The sequence below is a fragment of the Diadema antillarum genome, unplaced genomic scaffold (genome assembly GCF_040938485.1).
Source record: "Diadema antillarum isolate AM-2024a unplaced genomic scaffold, OU_Dant_1.0 scf00000072, whole genome shotgun sequence".
NCBI lineage: Eukaryota > Metazoa > Echinodermata > Echinoidea > Diadematoida > Diadematidae > Diadema > Diadema antillarum.
The window spans coordinates 215,767-239,595 of NW_027270961.1; the positions used below are offsets into that span (position 1 = coordinate 215,767).

General features: G+C 36.7%; 1 protein-coding gene across 1 annotated transcript in view; it reads right to left on the reverse strand.

Annotated features, from left to right (window-relative positions):
* Positions 1–5,908: 5,908 nt before the first annotated feature.
* LOC139717175 (uncharacterized) overlaps positions 5,909–23,829 on the reverse strand; it is a 47,211-nt gene continuing 29,290 nt past the window's right edge. The window contains exons 3-8 of the mRNA XM_071628675.1: positions 17,342–17,428; positions 16,675–16,823; positions 13,227–13,296; positions 8,207–8,352; positions 7,414–7,566; positions 5,909–6,342 (exon numbers count right to left, since the gene is read on the reverse strand). Of these exons, the coding sequence (XP_071484776.1) occupies positions 6,228–6,342; positions 7,414–7,566; positions 8,207–8,352; positions 13,227–13,296; positions 16,675–16,823; positions 17,342–17,428 (720 nt within the window). The 3' untranslated portion in view covers positions 5,909–6,227. The remainder of the gene's footprint in view (positions 6,343–7,413; positions 7,567–8,206; positions 8,353–13,226; positions 13,297–16,674; positions 16,824–17,341; positions 17,429–23,829) is intronic.

Below are 23,829 nucleotides of genomic sequence, written 5' to 3' on the forward strand. Positions count from 1 at the left end.
TGAATGGCAGATGAATCGATAAAGTGATGATATGAGATCAAGTAATCTTTCACTCAAGCTTTTTTTGGTTACTGTCATAAAAATGAGGTACATGTATATGAGTACTCCCCACATCTCTATTGCTCACAGTCATTTCTCTTACATCATTATTACTTTTCTTTTCTTTTTTTAAAGCTAACTTTCATCAAAATAAAACATAGCTAGGTTTATGTGTTGTGGGTAATGCATGCTACAGTATGTGGGGGAAAAGGCTTTCATGAAATGTAGCTTTCCAAACACATTGTTGTATATAAGTAATCAGTCATAATAGTGATAGATGTTAATACAGTAAAGTTTACACTGGGCCTGGTGCTTAATAAATTGCAATAATTGTGACCAGAATGCTTACACTCTTGTGTGATTTCTAGATATTTGTGTATGTCCACTGAACTCTTTCTATAATGATACCTGACAACACAACAGGAATCCTTACGCAAAGTTTTTTCCAAGCAGACATTTTGGAAACCATAGCATATTCTTCAGTCGTTCATTTCTTGTACACAAAGCTACAAATACTGGCACATTACTCCTACTACCCAGGCCAATCAAGTGATGGGCACCCATCCGTATGGGACATGTTTACAAGAAGTATGTTGATGAAAATCATGGTAATTGAAGGAATTGGGGTCCTGATAATTAAGAAAAATCCAATTGGGAATGCAGTTGTGGATTTCATTTAGATCCTACACAATTTATGTGAAGTTTTTAGTCTTTCACATAAATGATGTTAAAAAGTGGCATTTAATACATGTAGATATTTTGTTAAATTTCAACTAAGTACACTTGACATGACACTGTCATCAACATAACATGCATTCAAACACATAGGCCCACTCAGTGAATTCAGCAAATACACACAAGATGGACAGGATGTACAACACACTTCATTTGGCATCCATAGTACAAAATCCATTTTTATTTGATCAAAAGTGGCAAAATATTACATCATCAGTCACAAAAATATAAGATCTATTTCCTTCCAGATTCATGTCTTAATAATCACCATGTGAATAAAGAAGATACCATCCCACAACACCTCAGCAGTCACCGACTAATAAGAATCTAATTCACACATTCAGCAATCTAAAATGAACCTTTCTCCTACAGACTAGCTTTGCATTATCAACATTCTGCACGTCTTAGTGGCAATAAATTACAGAGATCATTTCAACACACTTCAATCTCGCTCAGAAAAAGCTTGAAGCGACGAGATTTGTCAAGAAAATAGATAATTTCCCCCACCAAATCTATTTGAGAAGGCATAGAAGAGCACTTTGATACATTGTCTGCAATCACATGCTAATTTTGAACTCTCTAACAGTTGTTTAGCCTGTGCAGGACTACACTGTATGTTACACCACCTTCCCAGTCGTGAGGAAAGAGATGCTAAACTCTGTGAAAGGCTTTCTTGATTCCAGTCTTCTCAAATATCAACTATATATTGCCTTCCCCACAAACCTCTCTATAAACATCTCTCACAACTTTTACTGCACAATTTCACAAATATGGACACAGACACAAGTATGCTTGTTTAATCAAATTCTCAATGTACTAATTTTGTCATGTCTGAAAGAGAAAATTCACATCTTGGAATGGACATATTCTTTTAAGTTTTGCTATTGCAAACTTGCATCATCATCATATACCTACTGAAATATCAAATGATCTTCATAATGATTTCATTTATTGGACTGGTGAATATAAAAAGGTATGAAGGATGTTAACCCAAGGACAAATCCCGAGTATACTCGGGCAGGTGTCTATGAGAAAATGTGTTGTAGCAAAATCAGTCCGTCCTCAACAGATTAATGTGTATGCCCATTAAATGATTCGAAAGCCTCATGAAAATTTCACCATTGTAAAATAATTTGATTTAAACAATGCTATGTAAAAGCGAACTTTGGTACACATTATCAAATTGAAGTTTGCAATTGCATCTAAATGAACACTGTACAACTACTCATGTGCAATGTAAGTATTTTTTTCACATAAGCCCCACTTTCTTTCCATCTCTCTCTCACTCTCTCTCTTTCTCTCCTATCTGTCCACATATCTATTTGCCTTTCTATTAAATACATCATTGCAAATGGCAAGCCTTATTTCCATGATTATTTACAAAATCAATTGATCAGTATGGCTTGGAGTCCCTAAGGAACACCCCACACTCAAAATCAAACTGAAACACTCTACATAACACATAAAACAAACACACTCATATGTACACTAAAACATAGCAATACATAAGTAACACTTATGATTTCAAGCACATCAGTAAATTTGCTGTTAGCAACTAGACCCATCCTACCACAAAATCATTTTCTTATACGCTTTCCACACATGTGGGCCTCATGTATGTCAGTATCTTTGTACACCTACACTGAACATATTAAATACCTATGCCGTCAGCAAACAAGTTACCAGCATATTTCAGACATGTTATCCTAACAATACAGTAAGTACATCTGATAAACTTGTGAAACATTTCTTGTTGATATTACATCCAGAAGCACAAATCTATCACCTTAATTACAGGAGAATATTCCGAGTTACTAAAATCACACATGACTATGAAAATCTCTTTAGAAGTCCAGCTGAAACCAGCACCAAGTATTGAGTATGTGGTTTCACACTGACACATGACATAATTGAGACCAGTCAAGACATGACAATGACTTGACCATACACACCTTTGCTGTTTTCCATACTAGTGCTGTAGTATGGTAGTCACTGAGAAATACACGGAGTGTTATATACTACATTACAATTTGCCACAAAACTTGCTTTTCGTAAAAGTATAGGTAATGGATCATTTGATCATCTTGCCACGGATTTGAAATGATTTTTTCTTCAAAGGTTAAATATCCTTGCTGCTTTTATAGCTACAAAGTGAATGACTTTACCAGAGCTCTTTCCTTCACAGTATGTCAGATACAAAGTCTACAGAAAGGAACCACTGATGGAATTTTAAAGCACTTTTAATATCAAAGCATGGTTGCATGAAACAAACAGGAGTCAGTAAGGCAACCAGGCAATGTGAGCAATGGTCCATTGCACACATAAATCTCGGTCACATATTTTGCTTAAGTTCAGAGAGCAATCTACAATTGGGTGCTGCAAACTCTCTTGCATCGTTGCCCAGGACAACTAAAATTCACTTTGGGGCAAGTTACAAAGTGAATGGGTACCTGCCTCTTATATGATATAGGAAGCTTGCTCAAATGCCTATTTCAGCACGAGGGAAACCATTCTTTTTTTCTTTTTTTTTTTGGTAATATCCTGTAAATACAGATTTGAACATTACAGAAATAAAATTCGGATGATTTTGCCTATAATGTCATTGACCACCATCACAGACTTTTCGAGACAGTCTGCATACTGTAAAGTGAGCAATGTTCGCATGCATTTTAATTTTGCGAATTTCATAAGAGCCAAGATTTGTGAAAATAAAATACATGTGAAAGTTCATGTCTACACTATCTGCATTGAATGTTAGCGGCAACTCGCAAAAAAATTCATGTCACGAAAAAGGCCGTCGGCTCCAATTCGTGAAAATTTCATGCCACAAAAATATTGTGTTCTACAGTAATATTTATCCTACATTCCCCTATTTTTGAAGGTAATCATGTGTTCATTACAGAAGCTGTAAGCTAAATCATCTGATATACTCTGATGAAGAATGTAAGTGTAGCAGCTTCAGTACCTTGTAAAATAAATATCACAGCTTTTGATTTGCTTGGGATTTGATTTGAAAATGATCATCTTTCATCAGAAAACAACATACAAATAAGCAAAGTACTCAAAAAGATAATCACACCACAAAATTCTTTCCATCTTTCCCAGCTTTTACAGTCAGATTCCCTCCTACATGCTCTACATTTACCTCTACAATGCAAGGTAGCTTAATACAGTAAATAAGCTGGTCACATGTCCTTGGTTTGTCAATATCCTCTGTATCAGTCTGTTCAATGTGTACTGTATTAAAAGCCATTTTCCCCTCAAACCACTGTACTTATCTAGCGTCCAACATTGGAGCATCTACTGCAGTGTGCATGTTGAAGTAATGCAATTGTCGGGACCACCGCCTTAGCCCTGTCACTGCAAACTATGCAATGAACTGGAAATTCCTATGAGTAACTGATTCACAATATAACTTGAACAATACTGACCTACACAAATTCAGTACAAACTCTACTTTTGACAGACTCTTGGATATCTGACACCTAATGATTTAAAACGGTAAACAATTAAGAGCTGGTGAATAGCGTTTGATCATTTGATCTATAAATCACAACAGTAATCGTTTTGGATTACATTCTTTCATGGAATGCAGAAATAATGTCACGAAGAGGGTGACATACTGCCTTTCATTTCAGCTCACACCATACATGGCATGGCCCTATGATGACAATAGTTTCTGGTATCCTATTCAACGCAATGTGATACCAGATGTTCATTGCTGATGCCTGGAGATTGTCAAAGGTATTTGTAAATGAGAAAAAAACTCAATCAAAAAATAATAAATTATATCTTAATACTTCCTGGAATGTCATGACAACATGACACACCCCCTTTGTCAGGCAACATCCTTTTACCTTACATCATTTCAAATTAGTGAGTTGTGCCTCCAGGTACAGTCTCCGAATACCGAAAAATGAGCACACATCTTACCCTGATGCACATTTATTTAAGTAGTTGGTATAGTTTTTGGCATACACATTCTAATCTAGTCATTGCACACACTGAGCCTTGCTATATTGTGCATGGCTGCTCCTATCTTCATATTGGTGTGACAATGTCATCATCTAATCTTTTGTCAATTCTCCAAACAATTGTCCTGATTAGCATGACTAATGAATCACTTCACTCCATGACAAAAGACATGAATGAGCCAAAATGTCACTAAGGTTTATAATTTCTACCATCCTGTGGTTTGTCTCCTGTTATAGATATGACATTAGTCTGAGTATCTCATTCCTCAGAGAAGTATGTTCACCAGCTGAGTTGTATTTTGTGCTGCAATCCAAAGGAAGAAACTCTACAATTGTTTCACTGCTACTGTATTGAAAAAGGTCTCTGATGTTTTAATTCATATTTTTTTTGACACAATTTTTGATGGAATGTCATTCAGAGATGACATTTTATAGGCACACAATAACATAACTTAAATGCCTTTTCGTTAATTTCCAGTTTCTTTGTAGCACTATAGACATTCTCACTGTAGTTTTTTTTTTCCCCACTGTTTTTAAGTCTTTGACTTGTGATATCAAACTATTTTGACATCTTCTTTTATACTAACTTCAAGCTTTTGCTTGCACACAGGGAAGTCATCCTGGTCAAAATGAGGAATGGAAGATTTAACCTCAAATGCGCCAAGGTACTTAATAATAACTTGTACAGCTTTTCATTAGTAGTTGGTTAATCCCAGAAAACTAACCTTCAGCTAGACAGCCCACTCAGGCCTAATAATGTCTTAGTCCACCAGGAAGGCCATGGTAAGATTACAAGGATCAGAGGGATTCAGTGATTTTTATTCACTGACAGATAGTTTAGTTTCCAAACATCTGCGCTAATCCACTTGATGTGTCAATCAGTGTATAAAACAAAGTGAGGGTTCACAAACTAAAGGCAAAATGAAAAGTAGGACTGGACCACTCTTCACAAGTAGTCTTTCATTCCATAAAGTTATTCATCAGAATCCACATTTTCATGTAAACCCCAGCTTGAAGGAAAAAGGTGTAGAACTACCCTGCTAAAATGACACACGTAGATCAACTGAGCTTCACTCATGTTACTTGAGGAGCTTCCACCAGGGTATCAGTTCACATCTATACACTGTAGATACACATCACATATTATACACCTACAGAGCCAAAGCCATAGAATGACAGCAAAATGAAATCTGAACTGTGTTTTCATGCATGTGACCAATTAATCTATAATGAGCGGCATTTAGCAGATAAAGATACCAGAAGCAGAGCTTGCCTCAGGCTTTTGCACTTAACTTATCAAAAGAAAGAGACAGGCAGGCAACTAATTTCTCATCCCATTCAAATTTGCTAACATGGGACTACTGCGGCAAATATCTGCAAATTTCAGTCCTCACAGTCCATCACATCCCGGAAAGGAAGAATGTAACTTTTCCACAAAGAAACCATGCTGCTGCCTCCTGGTTCCTCTTGTGTGTGATGTCATCTTGACTCACCTCCAGCAGGTGTGACTGACTGGCTGATTGCCACGGCAACAACCTCCCTGTCTCCATTCATTCCACCACATTTCACTGGCACTTTACCAAGGGTCTCGATGCTGTCAGGCAAAGGAGAGATATGATGACAGATTAGTAGAGAGTTACACACAGACAGCTGAACAGACAGACAGATGGACAGACTGACAGCAACAACAGCCATGGAGAGGAAAGGAGGTAAGACACATGACAGGTATTATGTGGAAACAATTCACCAAACAGTTGCATCTATTACAAAGACATCATCCTAGAGTAGGGAACAGGTGTCTTGAGTGGATAAACAGACATAGTTAAGATTTCTTACACCTGATAGAGGAGAAAAGAAGAGAGCGATGCACTCTGTAGATAACAGGACAAATAATCCTAAGTGATTACTTCATGCCAGCACTTCAAGCTGTTGGAACAAAACTAAACATAAGCATGACTAGCAACTACCTGGCTATAAATCATGACAGCAGAAGAATGGATTAGTGTTGGCTGAAGATACTGTTATCTGTTCATCTGTTGTGGCAACTTACTGAATCTAGCAGCAATCATACCATAAAAGTACATCTACACTAATACATGTAGAGAAGGATGATTACACATGCTTACTTTTTCAGATTAGAATGAATCAAACTGTCTTTTGAATACACAATGCTATCTCAAGGGAGTATTTGGCATTGTAGTCACAATACAAAGGATGTTAATGAAACTCCTGCTAGAAATCACGATTTGCTTCAATTTAACCGATCAGTGCCGTAACAGTCTACACATAACAATGTAATCTCCCACAAAAGTATCAATGGTTGAAAAATGTAAAATTGTCAGCCTCCCAACAATAGCTCGAACCAGCTTAGTAAGAAATCCTGACAGCAGGCACTGCTATTTTTTATATCATACCAGACCATACAAGTCTAATATTAATGAAGCCACTTTTACATTTGTTTGCTGATTTTATCACAGCACCATTTGTTGGCAGCTATCAAACAAACAGCCTCATCAAATTGTATAATTGCTCAGCGGGATGTCACATCATTATAAAAGATATCAAACTGAACATCCCAACTTTTCCTCTAAAGATTCTACACACTCCAGTAAACTACATACTATTTCTTTCACCATACATCAAATCAAATGAACCAGTAATGTACCTGACTTTGAGTGGAGAATCTGTTGTTTCAGGAGTACCCTCATCATGACCGTCAGGTATCCCATGATCCATCAGGTCTGCCTCCACACATGAACGACGATCTCCTTCCACTGTACTACTCTCACTCTCTTGGTCTGTCCCAACTCTCTCTGTCCTACAATCATAGAAGACCAGCACTGTGTGTCAATCAAGTCTCCCAATGAGGAAATATATTCATTATCATAATGGCCCGAATTCACGAAGGTGGTACAATCTTTTCCATGGTTTAAACCATGGACAAAGACAACGGGGCGCCAAGTGTCGCATGGAATATTTCGTTATGAAATGAACACTTTGTCGACAAAATGTTCATTTCGTTGATGAAGTGACTGATTTCGTAACGAAATATTCCATGCAACACTTGGCGCCTCATGGTCTTTGTCCATTGTTTAAACCATGGACAAGATTGTACCACCTTCGTGAATTCTGGCCAATGTGTCTACTCAATAATATTCCACTGGCAACAATAAGATATCATCTTCTGTATCATGACTTACTTCCTGCAACATCATTAGTAATTCAATACTACTTTCAGTTTTGGAAAAAATATGACAATATTTGGGAGACAATTTCCTTTTAATGTGAAAGCACGTTAATACGAATCCTACAAATATGTTCAAAAACATGAAAGGACCTACACTATACTATACACTATCTTCTGTACAGTGAGAGCCAAAGAATAGGTTTCCACTGATTCCCTCTGATGGTAATAAAACCCCTTTACCAATAATGGAATGTTCCTCAGTACTACTTACTCTAATGGAAGTTCTGGATTCTGTAGTTCTTGTAGTCTTGCTTTCAGCCTGGAAATCTCATCATCCTTTTTCTTCAGCATCCTGTCCCTCTCCGCTACATCTCTCCTAAGATTGTAGACTAGTTCCTCCAGGTTGTCTACCATCACCTGGGTTTACAGAAAATGATGAAGACAACATCAACTCCAGGTTTCATTTTCTACACACCAACAAGGCTACAGCCACAGGGTGTTGGACTGACATGGACACACAAAACCATCAATAGGGAGCTTTAGATTTTCACGATAGAGACGTTCAGAGGAAAAAAAAACCTGTTCTGAGCATGCGCAGAATCGCGCATCAAAGTCAATCTATTAATAGCTCGCACTGTCTGAGTTTTCACTACGCGTTCTGTGCTATTTTTACGTCCACTCAATTCACGATGTAGAGAGCTACTTCATGCACCGATCATATGGGGGCGCCATCTTATTTCTTATAGGTTGCGTCTCAGTGTAATCTAAAGCAATTTTTCAACGTGATGCAGGGAAGAGGAGAACATCCAGCTCAAGTTTCATCTCAAACATCCGTGCCGCAAATCTAAAGCTCCCTATTATGAGTAGGAGTTCTCATTTGTATTGCAATGTAGGGTCAAGGACAAGTCCCGAGTATACTCGGGCAAGCGTCTATAGGAAATGCATGTTGCAGCAAAATCAAACCGCCCTCAACGGTTTAAGATCAAGCCAACATGTGATATGCATGTACAAACTAGAAACGTCGCTATGGCGACTGGTATGCCTCCGCCATAATGCATGGTTCTCCTAATAGGTCTACAGTACATGTGGACAATGTGTGATTACGTTTTCACAAAATTGGCAAAATATTAAAATGACAAGTTTGTCACAAATGTGTTGAATGTTCACCTTCCTTGACCTAGGTTTAATTGGATGAATAGGAGAGCATGTATTTGGAGATTTAAGAACTTTAACTTGACTTTGATCCATTCATAAGTTTATGCACTGAGTAATTTTCAAGGTATGGAGAAAAAGTGCAATTTCTGTATTGAATAGTAAATTGTTGCCATTTTCATCTGGGATTTGACCCTAAAATTCATATCAAGATAATCACTGTCAGGCAGAACATGCACAAATATGTAGTACATTTCAAGATAACTTGAACCCTTTCTTAGATATGGAGGAAACAGTTAGTTCAGCACTTTCACTTGATCTTTGACCTTTTGACCTTTGAGGCAAAAAAAGAAAAAAAAAACTTAACAGAGAATCTCTATTGGGTTATACATGCATACACCAAGTGTAAAAAAAAATAATCCTGCTGGCATTGCATAAATATGAGGGAAATAGTAAAATTTTTAAGTGTTGCCCTTGACCTTTGACCCCATGAACCCTAAATTCTCTAGATAATCACTGCCAGTCAGTACATGTATATATACTATGTTCCATGAAGATACCTTGAACAATTTCCAAGGTACAGAGAAAAAAGCGAAATTTTAATATTTTTACTTGACCTTTTGACCTTTGACCTCATGACCCTAAACTTTCACCAGAGAATCTTAATTGGGTAATACATGCATACACTAAGTTTCAAGAAAATATCTTCAGCCAATGCATAGATATGGAGGAAATAGTGAAATTTTACATATTTGACCTTGACCTTTTGACCTTTGACCTTGAGAATGTGCACCCAAAAGTTGATAGGCACAACTTCACCCCCTAATACACATACATGCCAAGTTTCATTAGGATACCTCAAAAGGCTTTTTAGTTACGCTTGCCACAAAATTCATTACGGACGGACGGACGGACGGAAGGACGGATGGACGGACAACCCGAAAACATAATGCCTCCGGCACCATTTCGTGGCGGAGGCATAAAAATCAGTCAATGGTTATAATATTATAAGTATCTACACACCTGTATGTACAAAAAAAAATAGAAAGCGTTTGGTATGAAAATATTACACAACAATCAAGGGGGGTTAACACAGAGCAAGCTGCTCATTTTCATATTCCTTTAAATGCAATTCAAAAGAGCTTGTACTGAATGGATATCTGCGAGAAAAATGATAGGCTTACAATGCCTTATGAATCATATTGTTGTTGTACCAATGTCCCACTCTGCCTAACTTTTTGATATGTTGATGAGCACAGTCCAGACCTAGCTATGGTGCTCTCAGAATTCAATATCAAATCTGCAGCTAAATTTTCCTACAGCATGCCCTGATTGCTCAATGAATGCACATATCCACCTTTTGTGTCGTTTTGATGTCCTGTCATACTTCTTTAGTATTTGTACAACCTAGATATGAACTAATTACCATTATGACTATCATGTGCATACATTTTTTCAGGGGGGGGGGATTGACAAAGTACAGTAATTCATGGCTAGTTTATCTACAATGTAACTCATTGGGTCAATTATGAAAACAAATGTAATTCAATTCAGCAGAAATACAACAAATATTCTGGACATGAATACATTTCACACATAACTATGATTGAATCACATAATTCTATGAATGAAAGGCCATATGTTTTGTTATTATAAGCCACAAAGAAGGCTATCTCTTTCAACATTCACAAAAGATGTCATTATAAATGGGGATTATCTCTCTTTATGTTCATTACTCTGAAAGATTGAATTTGACGTCATCCATGTCTGATCCTAACATCTGGAAGACTCGTCCAGACTGAATGAAAACACAATAATTCTGTCTCCTCAGCAAATTTTGATGAATTTAATTTAGGTTTGGCTTAGCGTGCTCAGTGGTTCAGATGAGTGAACATTGTGGTGAGTGAGAAGGAGTAAGAGGTGACTCGTCACAGGCTGTCGACCTTCCTTTTAGTCTGGAGTGAATCACAAGCTTGCCTGGAGGCCAGTCTAATACCTCAATGGCAACGCTCCATAGAAAAGTTTGTCATCTGTAGATGGAGTCTTATATCCCAACAACCATCTTTCCATGTTCTAACCCTATTTATTCTTTCCCAGTACATGTAGCCTACTGGTGCATAGTTACAGATACACAAAGTAATCCACCACTAGGTATTATCCCAATGTTGACAAAAATCCATCTCAAAACTGCCAACCTCCAGAAATCCACATATTTTCTCGATGAACCCAGGGGAAAGCTATTTCAGATTTATTTTCAATTTGCCCCAAGAATAATCACAGACTGTGTAAGGACTAAGGAGGGAACAAGTCGTACATATTCCTGAGCAAAGATAAGAAAAAGAGATTTAATTCCCATAGTCCCATCAGGTTGCTAAAACAGTGTTTCTTCCTGCCTGGAGCAATAGCATCCGATAGGATGTGATTTCAGAGCTCAGTGACTTGTACTCAAGCATAGAGAGTGGTTAGGGGTGAATTATGTTGCCTAAAATAGCAGCCGGGGTGATTTCCTTGTGGTCTCTGTAAAGCACCTCTAAGGGGTGAACAGATTCCTCCTCAGATATAATCATTTCTGTTCATATTCTCCCAGTTATCTAAAGATCTAAAGTAATGACAAATGATGTTTTTCTTGGACATGGTGGTGATGTTGATAATGTCAGAGGTGTGTGAACCCAAAGACTATACACTTAAAGCAATTTGCAGGGTTAGGTAAGAGAACATGGAACAAAATCATCAAGGAATTCACAGACAGCAGGTGAGAAATTGTTCATATAATAAACTTGATGAAATTTTCTAATACATCTAAGCAATGACAATGAATACATCAATTCACGCTGACCAAATACAGTAATATTTAAAATGGGGGGGGGGGGGAGGGGATTGTGTACTGAGAAACCATAAGCAGCAAGACAGTTAAGAGGTATGAAATATTGTGGAGACTACTACGGTACAGGAGTAAATGTCTTAAAGACATCAGAAGACTTATCGAGGTACAGGTGTATGTCAGGGGACAAGCAGTGGTGTGAGTCACAGGTTGTTGGCAAGACTGAGATCCTGTTTGCTTCCCTCTTGGATATAACATGACCACACTGTGACAGGTTGCTCGACGCTAAACTCTAATATGAGCCCTTCTCAGACAGCAGGGAGTGAATTCCTGGCAAGATTTATCATTTCTCACTCACGTTATTCAGACAGAATAAATCAGACCACCTTACAAAGAGGAGATAGAAAGAGCCACACATATGGACAGTAGGTGGCCTGGGCAGCTTATCGTTCAATATCACCACTAAACAAGTGTATTTGATTTCAAGTGGCACATTTACATGACTAGGGCTCTGTTTTATCAAAAGATAAAATTTATTTTAAATTTCCCATAGACTTACAGTTGAAATCAAATATATAATCAATTCTAACTCTTCATAAAACAGGGTCCAATTGGTGTAATATATATATATAAGATGAATTCAAATCATTTCTCAATTCAACAATCTATTTTCTATGTTTACCAGCCTATATAGTGTATCAGGAGTAGATGGTTTTCAAGTGTATGGATTGGAGAGAGGATGGAGGAAGTGGCTGTCTAAAGCAGGAGAATGAAAATAGGATTGACATTGAGTAGAGCTAACATTTCAGGAGCTCAGACCATGTAAGAGGACAGGAAATAAGACTACACAACATGTCTGAATATTGATTACCAGTAGGTGCTTAATCCAGATCTAGGGAGCTTTGGATGAGCGGACAATGCTGATAGCTAGGGTCAAGTTGACCTTTACACAAGAATGACTTCATTTGAAGAAGAAAACATGAACAAAGAAAGAAGATAAACAGAAGAGATAAGAAGCCAAAGCATAGAAGAGACTGTACCTACACACAACAGCTGACAATAGTGGCCAATGACATGATCAATTCAAATGGTTTGACATGGAATATTAGTAGGAAATAAACCATGAAATTAAAGCAAAAGGGTGTAGTCTAGTGGAAATTGAAAAGGTCAATGTAAAGAGGATTAGCAGAGAAAGGGTGGTTACAGGATGGAAAACATGAGATGATAAAAGAACTGAGTAAGAAGGAAGGGGGTGGGACACACAAAAGATATAATCAGACTGATGTCAAATGTGATGCTATCAGCGACTGGTACCTACCCGACTTTCTTCAAGACTATCATGAGGTCCCGGCGGGTCGTTAAGGCACAGGAACTCCCTGACTGGACCACTGTAACATAAGACATACAACACAAATGTCAACCATGATGTATACAGATTGATTCACTAGACACTCTGAAGAATGTAGGGTACCTACACTATACGTGAGGTCACACAAACCTGACAGCTACATCACATGACTGGATAGGTGCTAGCCTACAGTAAAGGATTCTTGTTATATTCAGAGGGGATATTATAAGATATAAACACTGTGACAGAACTACACGCGAGTGGAGTACCTGTGAGTACTGTGATTGATCGTTATTACAAACCATGAAGTACAAAATAAAGTGCTCAACTATTGTCTTTTATTTCAGCACTGAATCATGGTTTCAAGGAACTTCACATTCACATGACATTTTGGAATCTTAATAAACAGCAATCTATCCACACAAAAAAAGATTTTAAAAAAATCATCTTATACTGTACACATAAGACAGGACACATTAGTACACTTGTATATAGGATACCAAGGAAGACAAAAGAGAAATTAGTGGAAATTTGAACACAACTGGGTTTTGTAGTTGATTTTGGGTTTTTGTTTTGAATGATTTTTTTCTTGTTACAGTTCCACATCTGTGAGTTAACTGATCATGTGAACTGATAAGGGACTTTTGGGGGCATTTTTTTTTTCAGGATCAAATTCAAGTCGGGAGCAAAAAGGTGAACGTTAAAGACCTCACTCCATACAGTGATACTGTTAACAGGTAGGCCTACATGTCATCTGTAGTATTTACTTTATATTCAGTATATGAGCTCCTTTAAGGCAGATAATGAAAGCCTAGATTATATAATCCACACATTGTATTTTAAGAGCTTACTGCTGTAAAGCTTTCACTGGTTGATTCTCCAATGCACACAAAGGATTTCTCCAGTAATGCACAAAGATACACACACACCTCACGTTTTGTAGTTAGCATCATTCCACTCCCATTACTGTCAATAAACTTATCATAACTTGTCCCAGGTCAACCAGAGGAAAGAAAGAGACAGATAGCAGGATGTGATTTCTGTTTTTTTGTGCCCTGGATTATAATGACTTCTCCATGGTTTAAAGTTTAGCTCCGTCAATCCAATTTTGAAAATTGTATGAACATACCATATTGCCTTCATCCAAACAGTGTGTCAAGAAAGAATACCATAGTTAGCCCTGAAAGCAGTCTGGGCAAATTTACTCACATGCTCCCCCACTGAATGCTTCCAAGTTTTAGAGATATGAAGCCAAAAGATTACATCATGGCTTACACGGCAGAGAATTGAACTTTGTCATCAACACTGAAATGACTGGAAAGTCAACAAACACAACTTTAACTTCCTGGGAAGAATAGCATTTAACTCTAATCACTAAAACCTTGACTACATAATCATTATGTACATTAGTTTGTTACAGAATTACATGTAACATAAAAAAGGAAAATGTCTGAGTCATGGTCTCCTTCTTTGTTTCCACCATGATATCCTGAAATCCTCTTCACCCAGACAGAGGATACATCCTAGGTCTGGCTCTAAATCAGGTCTGATCCCTTAGACTTCACTCTTTCTCTGCTTCTTACCAAATTTGGATGAAAGCTGAAACCCACTCCTGATTCTCTCCCCCACATGTTTGACATTCTGATCTCTTTAGTAAAAAGAAGAAAAAAAAATGTACAATAGATTTGAAACCCTATCTACATCATGTACTCTTGATTTTAACCTCATTCAAAGAATCATCAAATGAAAACTGGAACTGAAATATCTTGTCCTAAACATGACTCTCCTGTAAGGTTCCTTGATGTACAGTGCATGGCATTTCATTAGGTAGGGAACACAAAATTATTGTGTCCTCAAATCCTTTATTTTACTTGCTTTTTTTATCTTTTGCATAACTAAAAACAAAAATACATTGATATGATGAATTCCCAGCATTAGAGTGTAGTTAGCAGATTGGGTTTCACTTGAAGTATGGAAAATCTTAATCTTCCTCTACTGACGAGCTCTGGTCTTAAAGGGAAGATATACTATGAAATATTCCTGGTATTTCATCCTTCTGGTTCCACAAAAATCTTTTCTCTCTCTTCACGCTTGAGAGATCTCGTCCCTCATCAAAGCAGGATTTGTATAGCTAAGAAGCTCACTCACATTCCTGGGAAGTTACCCAAAATTTACCCCCTGAATTAAGTACTTCCAACAACTTCTCTCTCAAGATCTGAAAAAAGGAAGTTGAGTTTATGAGAGCAAAAGTGTAGATCAGTCAAAGTTTTTTTCTTTTCCACTGTAAAAGTACTTTTAAAAGTCAATGATTCATGTTCAAGATTAAGATTTATAAAGGCTTATCAAATCAACAACAAACAAAAAAATCCGGTACTTCCTCTATATTTCTTACACTATCTTGTGACGGAAGAAGGTTGGTGAAAGGAAACATTTATCAATATCAGAGTGAAGTGTCTCTAGTTACAAAAAAAAAAGTCTGGAGAAGAGCTCATCTTCACAACACAAACATCAGGGTTCTAAGTTCATATTATCATAAATTGGCCAAAGAAATCCTTAATTAACTAAAGAAAGTATAAGTTTGAGGAGATTTATCATAATGTAAAATGTGGAAAACAAAAAGGGATCCCCAGTAGGTGAAGGAGCAAAATAACCACTTTGTGTACCAGTGGTTCCTAAATCACACACAACTTCACTGATATGTTAACTGGCTTGTTCAGTCAGATAGAGGCAGCAAAACATCACATGATAAACTTCAGTCTATGTATACTTTAGAAACTTCTTTCTATTCATTAATTATTTACATCATCTTTACGGGAAGTTTTCACATATTCTGTTCTAATTGCCCATTTCAAGAATGAAAGACATTCAGGAAATGATTCAATGCCAGCACTGTGAAAATTGATGAATCGCATGACATCAGTTTAAAACATTATCATAAAAATGCTCTGAAAGAACAGGCATGTGTTCTGCCAAGGAGACACAAGAACCTAGAGTTTATATTGGTCTGTGCTAGTGAGCCTTTCAAATTCAATTTTAATCCATGAAAATCAGGGATTACCACACATATTTTGTCTAATACATGAATATTTTTAGAATCACATTGGTGTTCAGAACATGCAGCTAGGCAGAATTTCAAATCTGGGACATCATATTATAAAATACTGTTGCTTTTTTCTCTCATTTGAGTCATCCTGTAGTCATGATTTATCAAACTGAAATCAGTTAATCTAATGAGAGCATGCTTCATAATCTACTTGGCCTTTACCTTCAGCGGCTCTATTTCTCACTTCTACTCCCTAGCCACGTCCCCTAACATGAATCTTTTAGTGTTGGATTTTCCTAGTTTGCTAGATGAATGCTTCTAGATACAGTGTTGGAGCAAAGAAACTGACGGGGCAGAGAGAGTGGTCAGGTGTACCTGGTGCGGACATCCTTGTGACCTGTGATGTTGTTAATGAATGCCTGGAGACCAAGGGTGCGATCCTCTAAGAAGATGGGGTCAAAGTTATTACCAAACCATCTCTTGGGGGGTAGAGAGAGCCGGAACCCAGGGAAGAGGATTTTTAGCTGGATAAAAGAGAAAAATAAATTGGTCAACTGTGAGAATGCCTGCTGTGAGGCCACAGTGCAATGACACACTATCTTCAACAAAGGAGGTCATGAATTAAGCATGTTTCCATTCTGAAATTTTGGCAGACAAATTTAAGCTATGCATAACCTCTAAAGCTCTGGGGTGGATTATAGATTTAAACTGTTCAACTTGGAAATGCAAATACAACTTCTATTTCAGGAAATGCATCAAACTTTGGCAAGGTTATGAAATTTGGCTTAGCACATCATCTGCAATATAGATATTTTTTTTTACTTTTTTTAAAATGAAGAATGAATATGATGTCTAGCACTATGATCATGCTTACTGCTTTAGCTAAATCATACAAACATTTTCCCCTAAAATAATACTGAAATAAGTAAAAAACTAAATTGTAAATGTCACTGCCACAGCATGTAGTAAGTAATGTATACCAGATACTTATTTATGAGTCGATAAAGTACACAGAACATGAAGCATATTGTATGGACGTTACCTTGCTGTTCAATCGAGTGAAATCTGTATATCGACGGAATATGAAGTAGCCCTCGTTTGGTGACTTTTTGACATTGAGTTTGAAGACCTGTAAAGACAAAGAGTAATAAGAACATATCAGCTTCATGTAGCAGTTTTAAAGTATAAAAGTGACATGTGACTTCTCACGAATATAATAACATGCAGAGAGGTGACTGTCATGGAAACACTGTTTGAGATTTGCTACAGTGAGATTCATCTGTTGCTTTGCACCACAGAAAACATATGGACTAAGATATAAAATGTAGAAAACATACTGCACCTTACACCATAATGAATACTCGATTGTGTGCATGATTCACATCAAAGGTAGAATTGAAACAATGAAATAATGCAAGAAAGAAGGGGGAGGTAGAATTGAATTTAAAAAAAATCAATTCAGATAAACTGTTGTTACTAAAGTTTATTTTTCTTAAAGTGAACTGCATATATGACAGAGATAATGTAACTGTCATCATTCCACTATCACTTTCCTAAATTTACTAATCAACTTGAAAATGTGGTGCATTCAACCTAGTAGGTGTAAGATCACAAGTTATATGTAAAGATACAGTCAAGTGTAACAAAGCATCTCCTGAAATCCATTGCTGTATGAAATTTTATCAAGATTTCATGAAATCAAAAATAAATGGAACATTTCCACTCAGGAGTAATGTGTAAACAAATTCTACCTCAAGAAGCAATGTATTATACATACTTATACATTTTATTTATTTTCATTCTTTTATTACTTTTATTGTCTTGTGTGTTTTTCTTCAAAAACATTTACAAGACAAAATCAAAATGACTTCAACAAGTTATGTCACCAATGCACCTTTTCTGCTCTATGTCCAGACACATGAAACTGTGTAAACTCAACAAACTCATATAGCTTTCTTGTGTTCTAAACTGTTGAATCAACTTTTATGTTAACAGAGGTATTCTTAAAACTTTCGTAAGATTCACACCAAAACCCTCCAATGAAGCCCACCATAAGTTGACAGACATCAATTAGTGATCTGAAGATGTAAAAATCAGGATTATTATAGAGGTGTAAGTTATCATGATGGTGCCAAATCTACATTTCATCCTTAAAATAGTCCTATTCTTAGAATTTGATGTATCCCACGCTCAAACTGTAGATCATGTTATTTGCGATGCTGTACATCATTCTTAGAACATCCATAATCCTTGTCAGTCTTAAGGCAAACCCTACATCTCACTCAGCAACGCCTACGATCTCATAGATGAGAGAGGAATCCATGTACACAGCCCATACAGTAATGCTACACTCCAGCACAGTGATTCCTGACATATCTCTGTTGAGGCATGTACCAGCCCACTGTATCAGCTCTATCACCATCTTCCTGGTTTAGTGCCTGGGATTGGATATGGCTGAGATTAATAGAATCTCATTAAAGATCCCCCATAGTGGGAGATGAGGCAACTAACAGGGCAATCTAAAGAAACCAATGATCATGTGTGAAGTGACCTGATATGGTGTGTACAAGGAATGGAGCAAAAATCCTAACAAACTCAACAATCATGATACGAACTCATAAAGTTCAATGGATGTGTTACTGACTGCACTGGGAGAGATGAGGATCAACTGTCATTACCTCCATCCCTACCCTTTACCCCCCCCCCCCCCCCACACACACACACACACAAAGACAAAATGAAATCAAGTGATTGTATGAGGTTCACTAAAATTAAATTAGCATTCATCTATTTAACACTTGACATAGAGTCAATATATGCATACAAATTGAAACAACTTCTGTTTCAATGACACGTTTCTTAGCAAACTGCATGTTCAAATTATGGGTAATGGGTGTACTCTTGAACTTGAGGACACATGCTGAGCCTTTTGGCCATACATGGAATCAGTCTAGAAAACTGGATGTGCCTCAAAAAAAGTTTGACCCATGTCATATAATATCTCACCACAAGCCTTCTGCACTGTAAACTTAGTCCTTCATCATTGAAGCCCCTGTTTCCTTCACGGAACTTTTCATCTAGGACAACAAGCTGTACAAAGACCAATCCAGCCAAACCGCTCATTTCCTTTTTCCTTTTCTACTAGATTTATGCTACTGATAGGATTCACTAACTACATCCTTAAACATTAGTGTGCCCTGACACAGGAAAATTGTCGAAGCAATCCCTTCTGGATTAAATGAAAACAAACATATAAAAAAAGCCTGATTAGATGAAGAAAGCAAAAACAAAAGCAAAGAGCATGCAAAAATGATGTTGAAGTTATTCAGGTTTAATGAATGTTCATCAGAGTATGTCAAAGCATGTGTACAACAAAATAGACTGGTGCATTTTGTCAATTCACTCATGATACCAGTTAATGAAAAATATTGACTTCCTGCTTTTTTGAAGAATGGATCACAATAGACATAAAGTATGTAGTCTGCCAGTGGTATGTGACTCTATGTGACTTTGTTCATTCATGAATCTGGCATGATTGGTCAAATAAGTGATACTGGTAATATCAAAACATCCCTTCTGGTAAGCAGCAAATACTGAATGATGTGTAAACTCATGACATCACAGCCATAGATTCCGTTCTTTCTGATGTGAAGTGCATTAATCTCAGATACATGTGGAAAACACACCTTGACATGTAACTTCCAAATTCTTACGAATCAGAAACTGGACTTGAAACTTATGTCACGCAATGTTTTGCCGATAAACAACTAAATGAATAATAATCTGAATCAGTTTACACCTTGACATGTTTTGCACAGAGAATATTTCACTTTCTACATCATTCAGTGTTGGATATTTCTCACTTTTGAATGAAATTATTAGGCGAAACATAAACACTGATATTATTCAGTTCACTCAGTTTAATCCACACTTTTCTAAAATAATAATAATTTTATTCTTGGATAGCTTGCACTACAGATTTCCTAATGAGTGAAATTAAATATTTGGAAGTTTTCCACGACTACACAAACATATTAGGGCCTATATTTTGTCTCTTCATTCAAGGTTTGATGAGTAAAGTCTAGGTTGAAATTTACTTACTATAAAGGTACAAAATTAAATCAATTCCTCTGGACTTACCGTTTTTAATTTCGAGAATGGTTTCACGTCCGATCCATTTCCATTCTCGGAATTAAAAACAGTATGACCAGGTGAAATGATTTAATTTTGTACCTTTATTGAATGTCACTGGGATGAATCAGAACTTCAACCAAATGTTTACTTACTATAGTTTACTTTTACAATAGCTAACATGTAATTGAGGATGTGTAATATAATTCAACAAACTTTTGATAGGTAGTGCAAAACTGGATATTATACATATCCAGTATGAAATATAATTTTGAAGAGTAGAAGCAGGAAATAACCACACTTTGAGCTGTATAGTGAACATGTCTCAAGCTGCCTATGCCTCAAGTGGTTATTATAATGTCAAATATCCCTGAGGCTAGAAGCTGGTATCAACAAACAGAAACTCTTTCACTTTCACTTTCACAGAATATAATATGACATGCATGATATCATATCACATGCATGATTTACACTTATCTCATATTCTGAAAGTATAACTTGATAAATTTTGTTTTTCCATGGAGTACAAAAACTCTTTATTTTGATTCCTGCCTTGAGTTAACATGTTCCGTATGGGAACCTGATGGCCTGCGTGTTAAGTCTATGGGCATTTCAGAACTTAGTATGGAATGGGTCAAAAAAAATGATCAATGTCATCAAACAATGACAAAGTTGATTGCACTGGTCTATGCAGTTTCAACACAGAAAGGGTAAATACACTGTACACCCTTTCTTTTAGTGTCCTACCCGCTGGATACTTATTAGAAAATATTGGCATCCCATAGAGTCTCCTACAAGCATGGTCTTTAGAGTGACGATATCATGATAGAACTGAAGGAGAGGTTGGGGTGAGGTCACTAGAGGTCAAAGTCAGAAAGACACACAAGAGAGATCAAGGCAGACATGACAAAGAAGATCACTCAGTCTTTATGACCACCTGCTCTGTGCTTTATGTGTGTACACAATGAGTAACTCTGTTTTATTTTCTAGGGGCATGACATGTGTAACAGTGTGCTAAATGGGAGGTCAATAACACAGCCATGAGTGATAGAAGGTCAACAGAAGATCTGTAGTCATACACACGATATCACAGATTTGTGTCAGTTTTGTCACTTTGAATAGACAAAAGACAAAGACTGACTGTGACCTTATAGTTTCCTGTTGACAATTTTAAAAAAAAAAGTTCCAGGAAGTTACTGAGTGGTAATAATCAATCAAAACCTACACAATAACTAACAGAGAAGATCAAGAGAGAGAGAGAGACAGACAGACAGACAGACAGACAGACAGACAGACAGAGACAGAGAGAGAGCTGTGGACAGATATAAATGTAGATGGACAGATGAAAGAATACAAATACATGAACAGATGAACAATAAATGCTATATGAATACTTAACTAGTTCATGTAATGAATAAAACATAATATCACAGATGGCAGACAGGAATGGGAGGCAGACTAATTATAAAGAAAGTAAGAGGGAAAGATGAAATAATCTGCAAAGATGGATCATATATAATTGCTGTACATAGTGTAGAGTGAGAAAAAGAGAGAGAGAAATCCTTAATAAATAGTAATAACACTCAGTCCTCCACCACATAACTCGGTGATCAATCTCTATTACAACATTAGTCATTGAGCTGGACATTTCTCATCACACAAAACAGCTTCAAGATTACTTTACAGACAGACCTCTCTGAAACACATCTCACTGCAAGCATTCCTGTACAAGCCATGTAGAGTCATTCTGACTACATGCAACATTTTTCAATGGTTACAGTATATAAAGTGATAAAGCTTGTAACCATCATTTGTGCTTGAACAATTTCACAGATTTTTTGGCTCTATGCCCCCAGGAAGCTACAATGCTGTGTAGGTGAACAACAATATCAACCAGCTGCTTTTCAAAAATGCATCAAAACTAATGGATGTGGTATCATTCATACCAGCATACAAAGCTACAGACTGGTGAATTTACATGCTGCCAAGTATAATTACAGCTGCAACAGGAAATGGCTGCTCAGTCAAAACAATGGAAGTGTGTGAAGTGCAAGCACTGAACAGACCAGTGGAATAATGCATACAGTCAGAGACAATTAGAACTGGCTCAAAGCACTTTGGCTGAAATCTGTTTTCAGTTTGCTTGATGCACTTTGAAAAGTACTCTAAATATTTTATTAATTCAAACAAATCAAATGGCCTGTTTAGAAAATGTGAGTGTGTATGTCAGTCTACTCCAAAGTCTTATAGCTATTAGACCTCTTTTTGAGGACAAAATAGTTGTAACTCAATTGAAAATCTGTCTTTGTGTGTGTACTATATAGACAATCATATAGAAGGAACAAGATTTACTTGAAAATAACACATTGCCATCATTTTTTCCCCTGAAGTTAATTTCACACTAGACAAACAAAACAGCCATGGACATCATTTCTTTGCCTGGATATAACCCAACTTTCACTTGTGTTTTCTTGTACAGGGGATGCAAAAGTGGATGTTGGAATATAACATCATCTCATTTTCATCAACTGTTAGAGGAAATTCATGTTGTTGGTTTTTTATGGAATCATTACTGTGGTCTACATCCCTGGGAAAGACTTCAAGAGCTCCAAGTGGTTTCACAACATACAAACATGTGAAATTTTTGTAATATAATCACTTCTACAAAGTGATACCTAGTGTTAGGTGACACTTCCTTCTTCCCTTTCTATCTAAGCACACTGACCAACCATAGATATAATGACCAACCATAGATATACGGACCAACCATAGATATAGGCCTACTGACCAACCATAGATATACTGACCAACCACAGAGGGAAGAAAGCTACTAAATAATCCTTTCAATTCACATATTATGTCAACTTGCCAATGAGCCATTTCTCACAAGGTTTCCTCATTCTTGCTTCATTCTGTAGGAATATATTGTATCATGGTATCCCTGCAGCTTTACACAGCCACATAATGACATCATCTTGAGGTAATTTTTTTTTTCCATAAGGTGACTAAAAGACACTTTGTCCTAATTCTGTCCTAAATCAAAATACAAGTATACAATTATAGGTACTCATAATGAAGAGAGTCAAGTTGATATCACACTTTGCTGCATTAAATTATACATGCATTAAATGTATTATGTACTCCAAATAGCAATCCATACATGATACTTTACATTTTGACATACCCCTTTCTTTATCATGATATTGTAACTTGGTGTGGGTACATGGAGGTATCCAGTGATAAGTTGAAAATTCTAAAATCCTGTTTATGAACTCATATGCACAGCTTCAAGTTCATACGCTTCGGTCAGTTCAAAATGTACAAATAGGAGTCTAAACCACAATAAAATATAACCTTCAGATCACGTTACTTCATACATGTAGCTACTATAGATGAAAA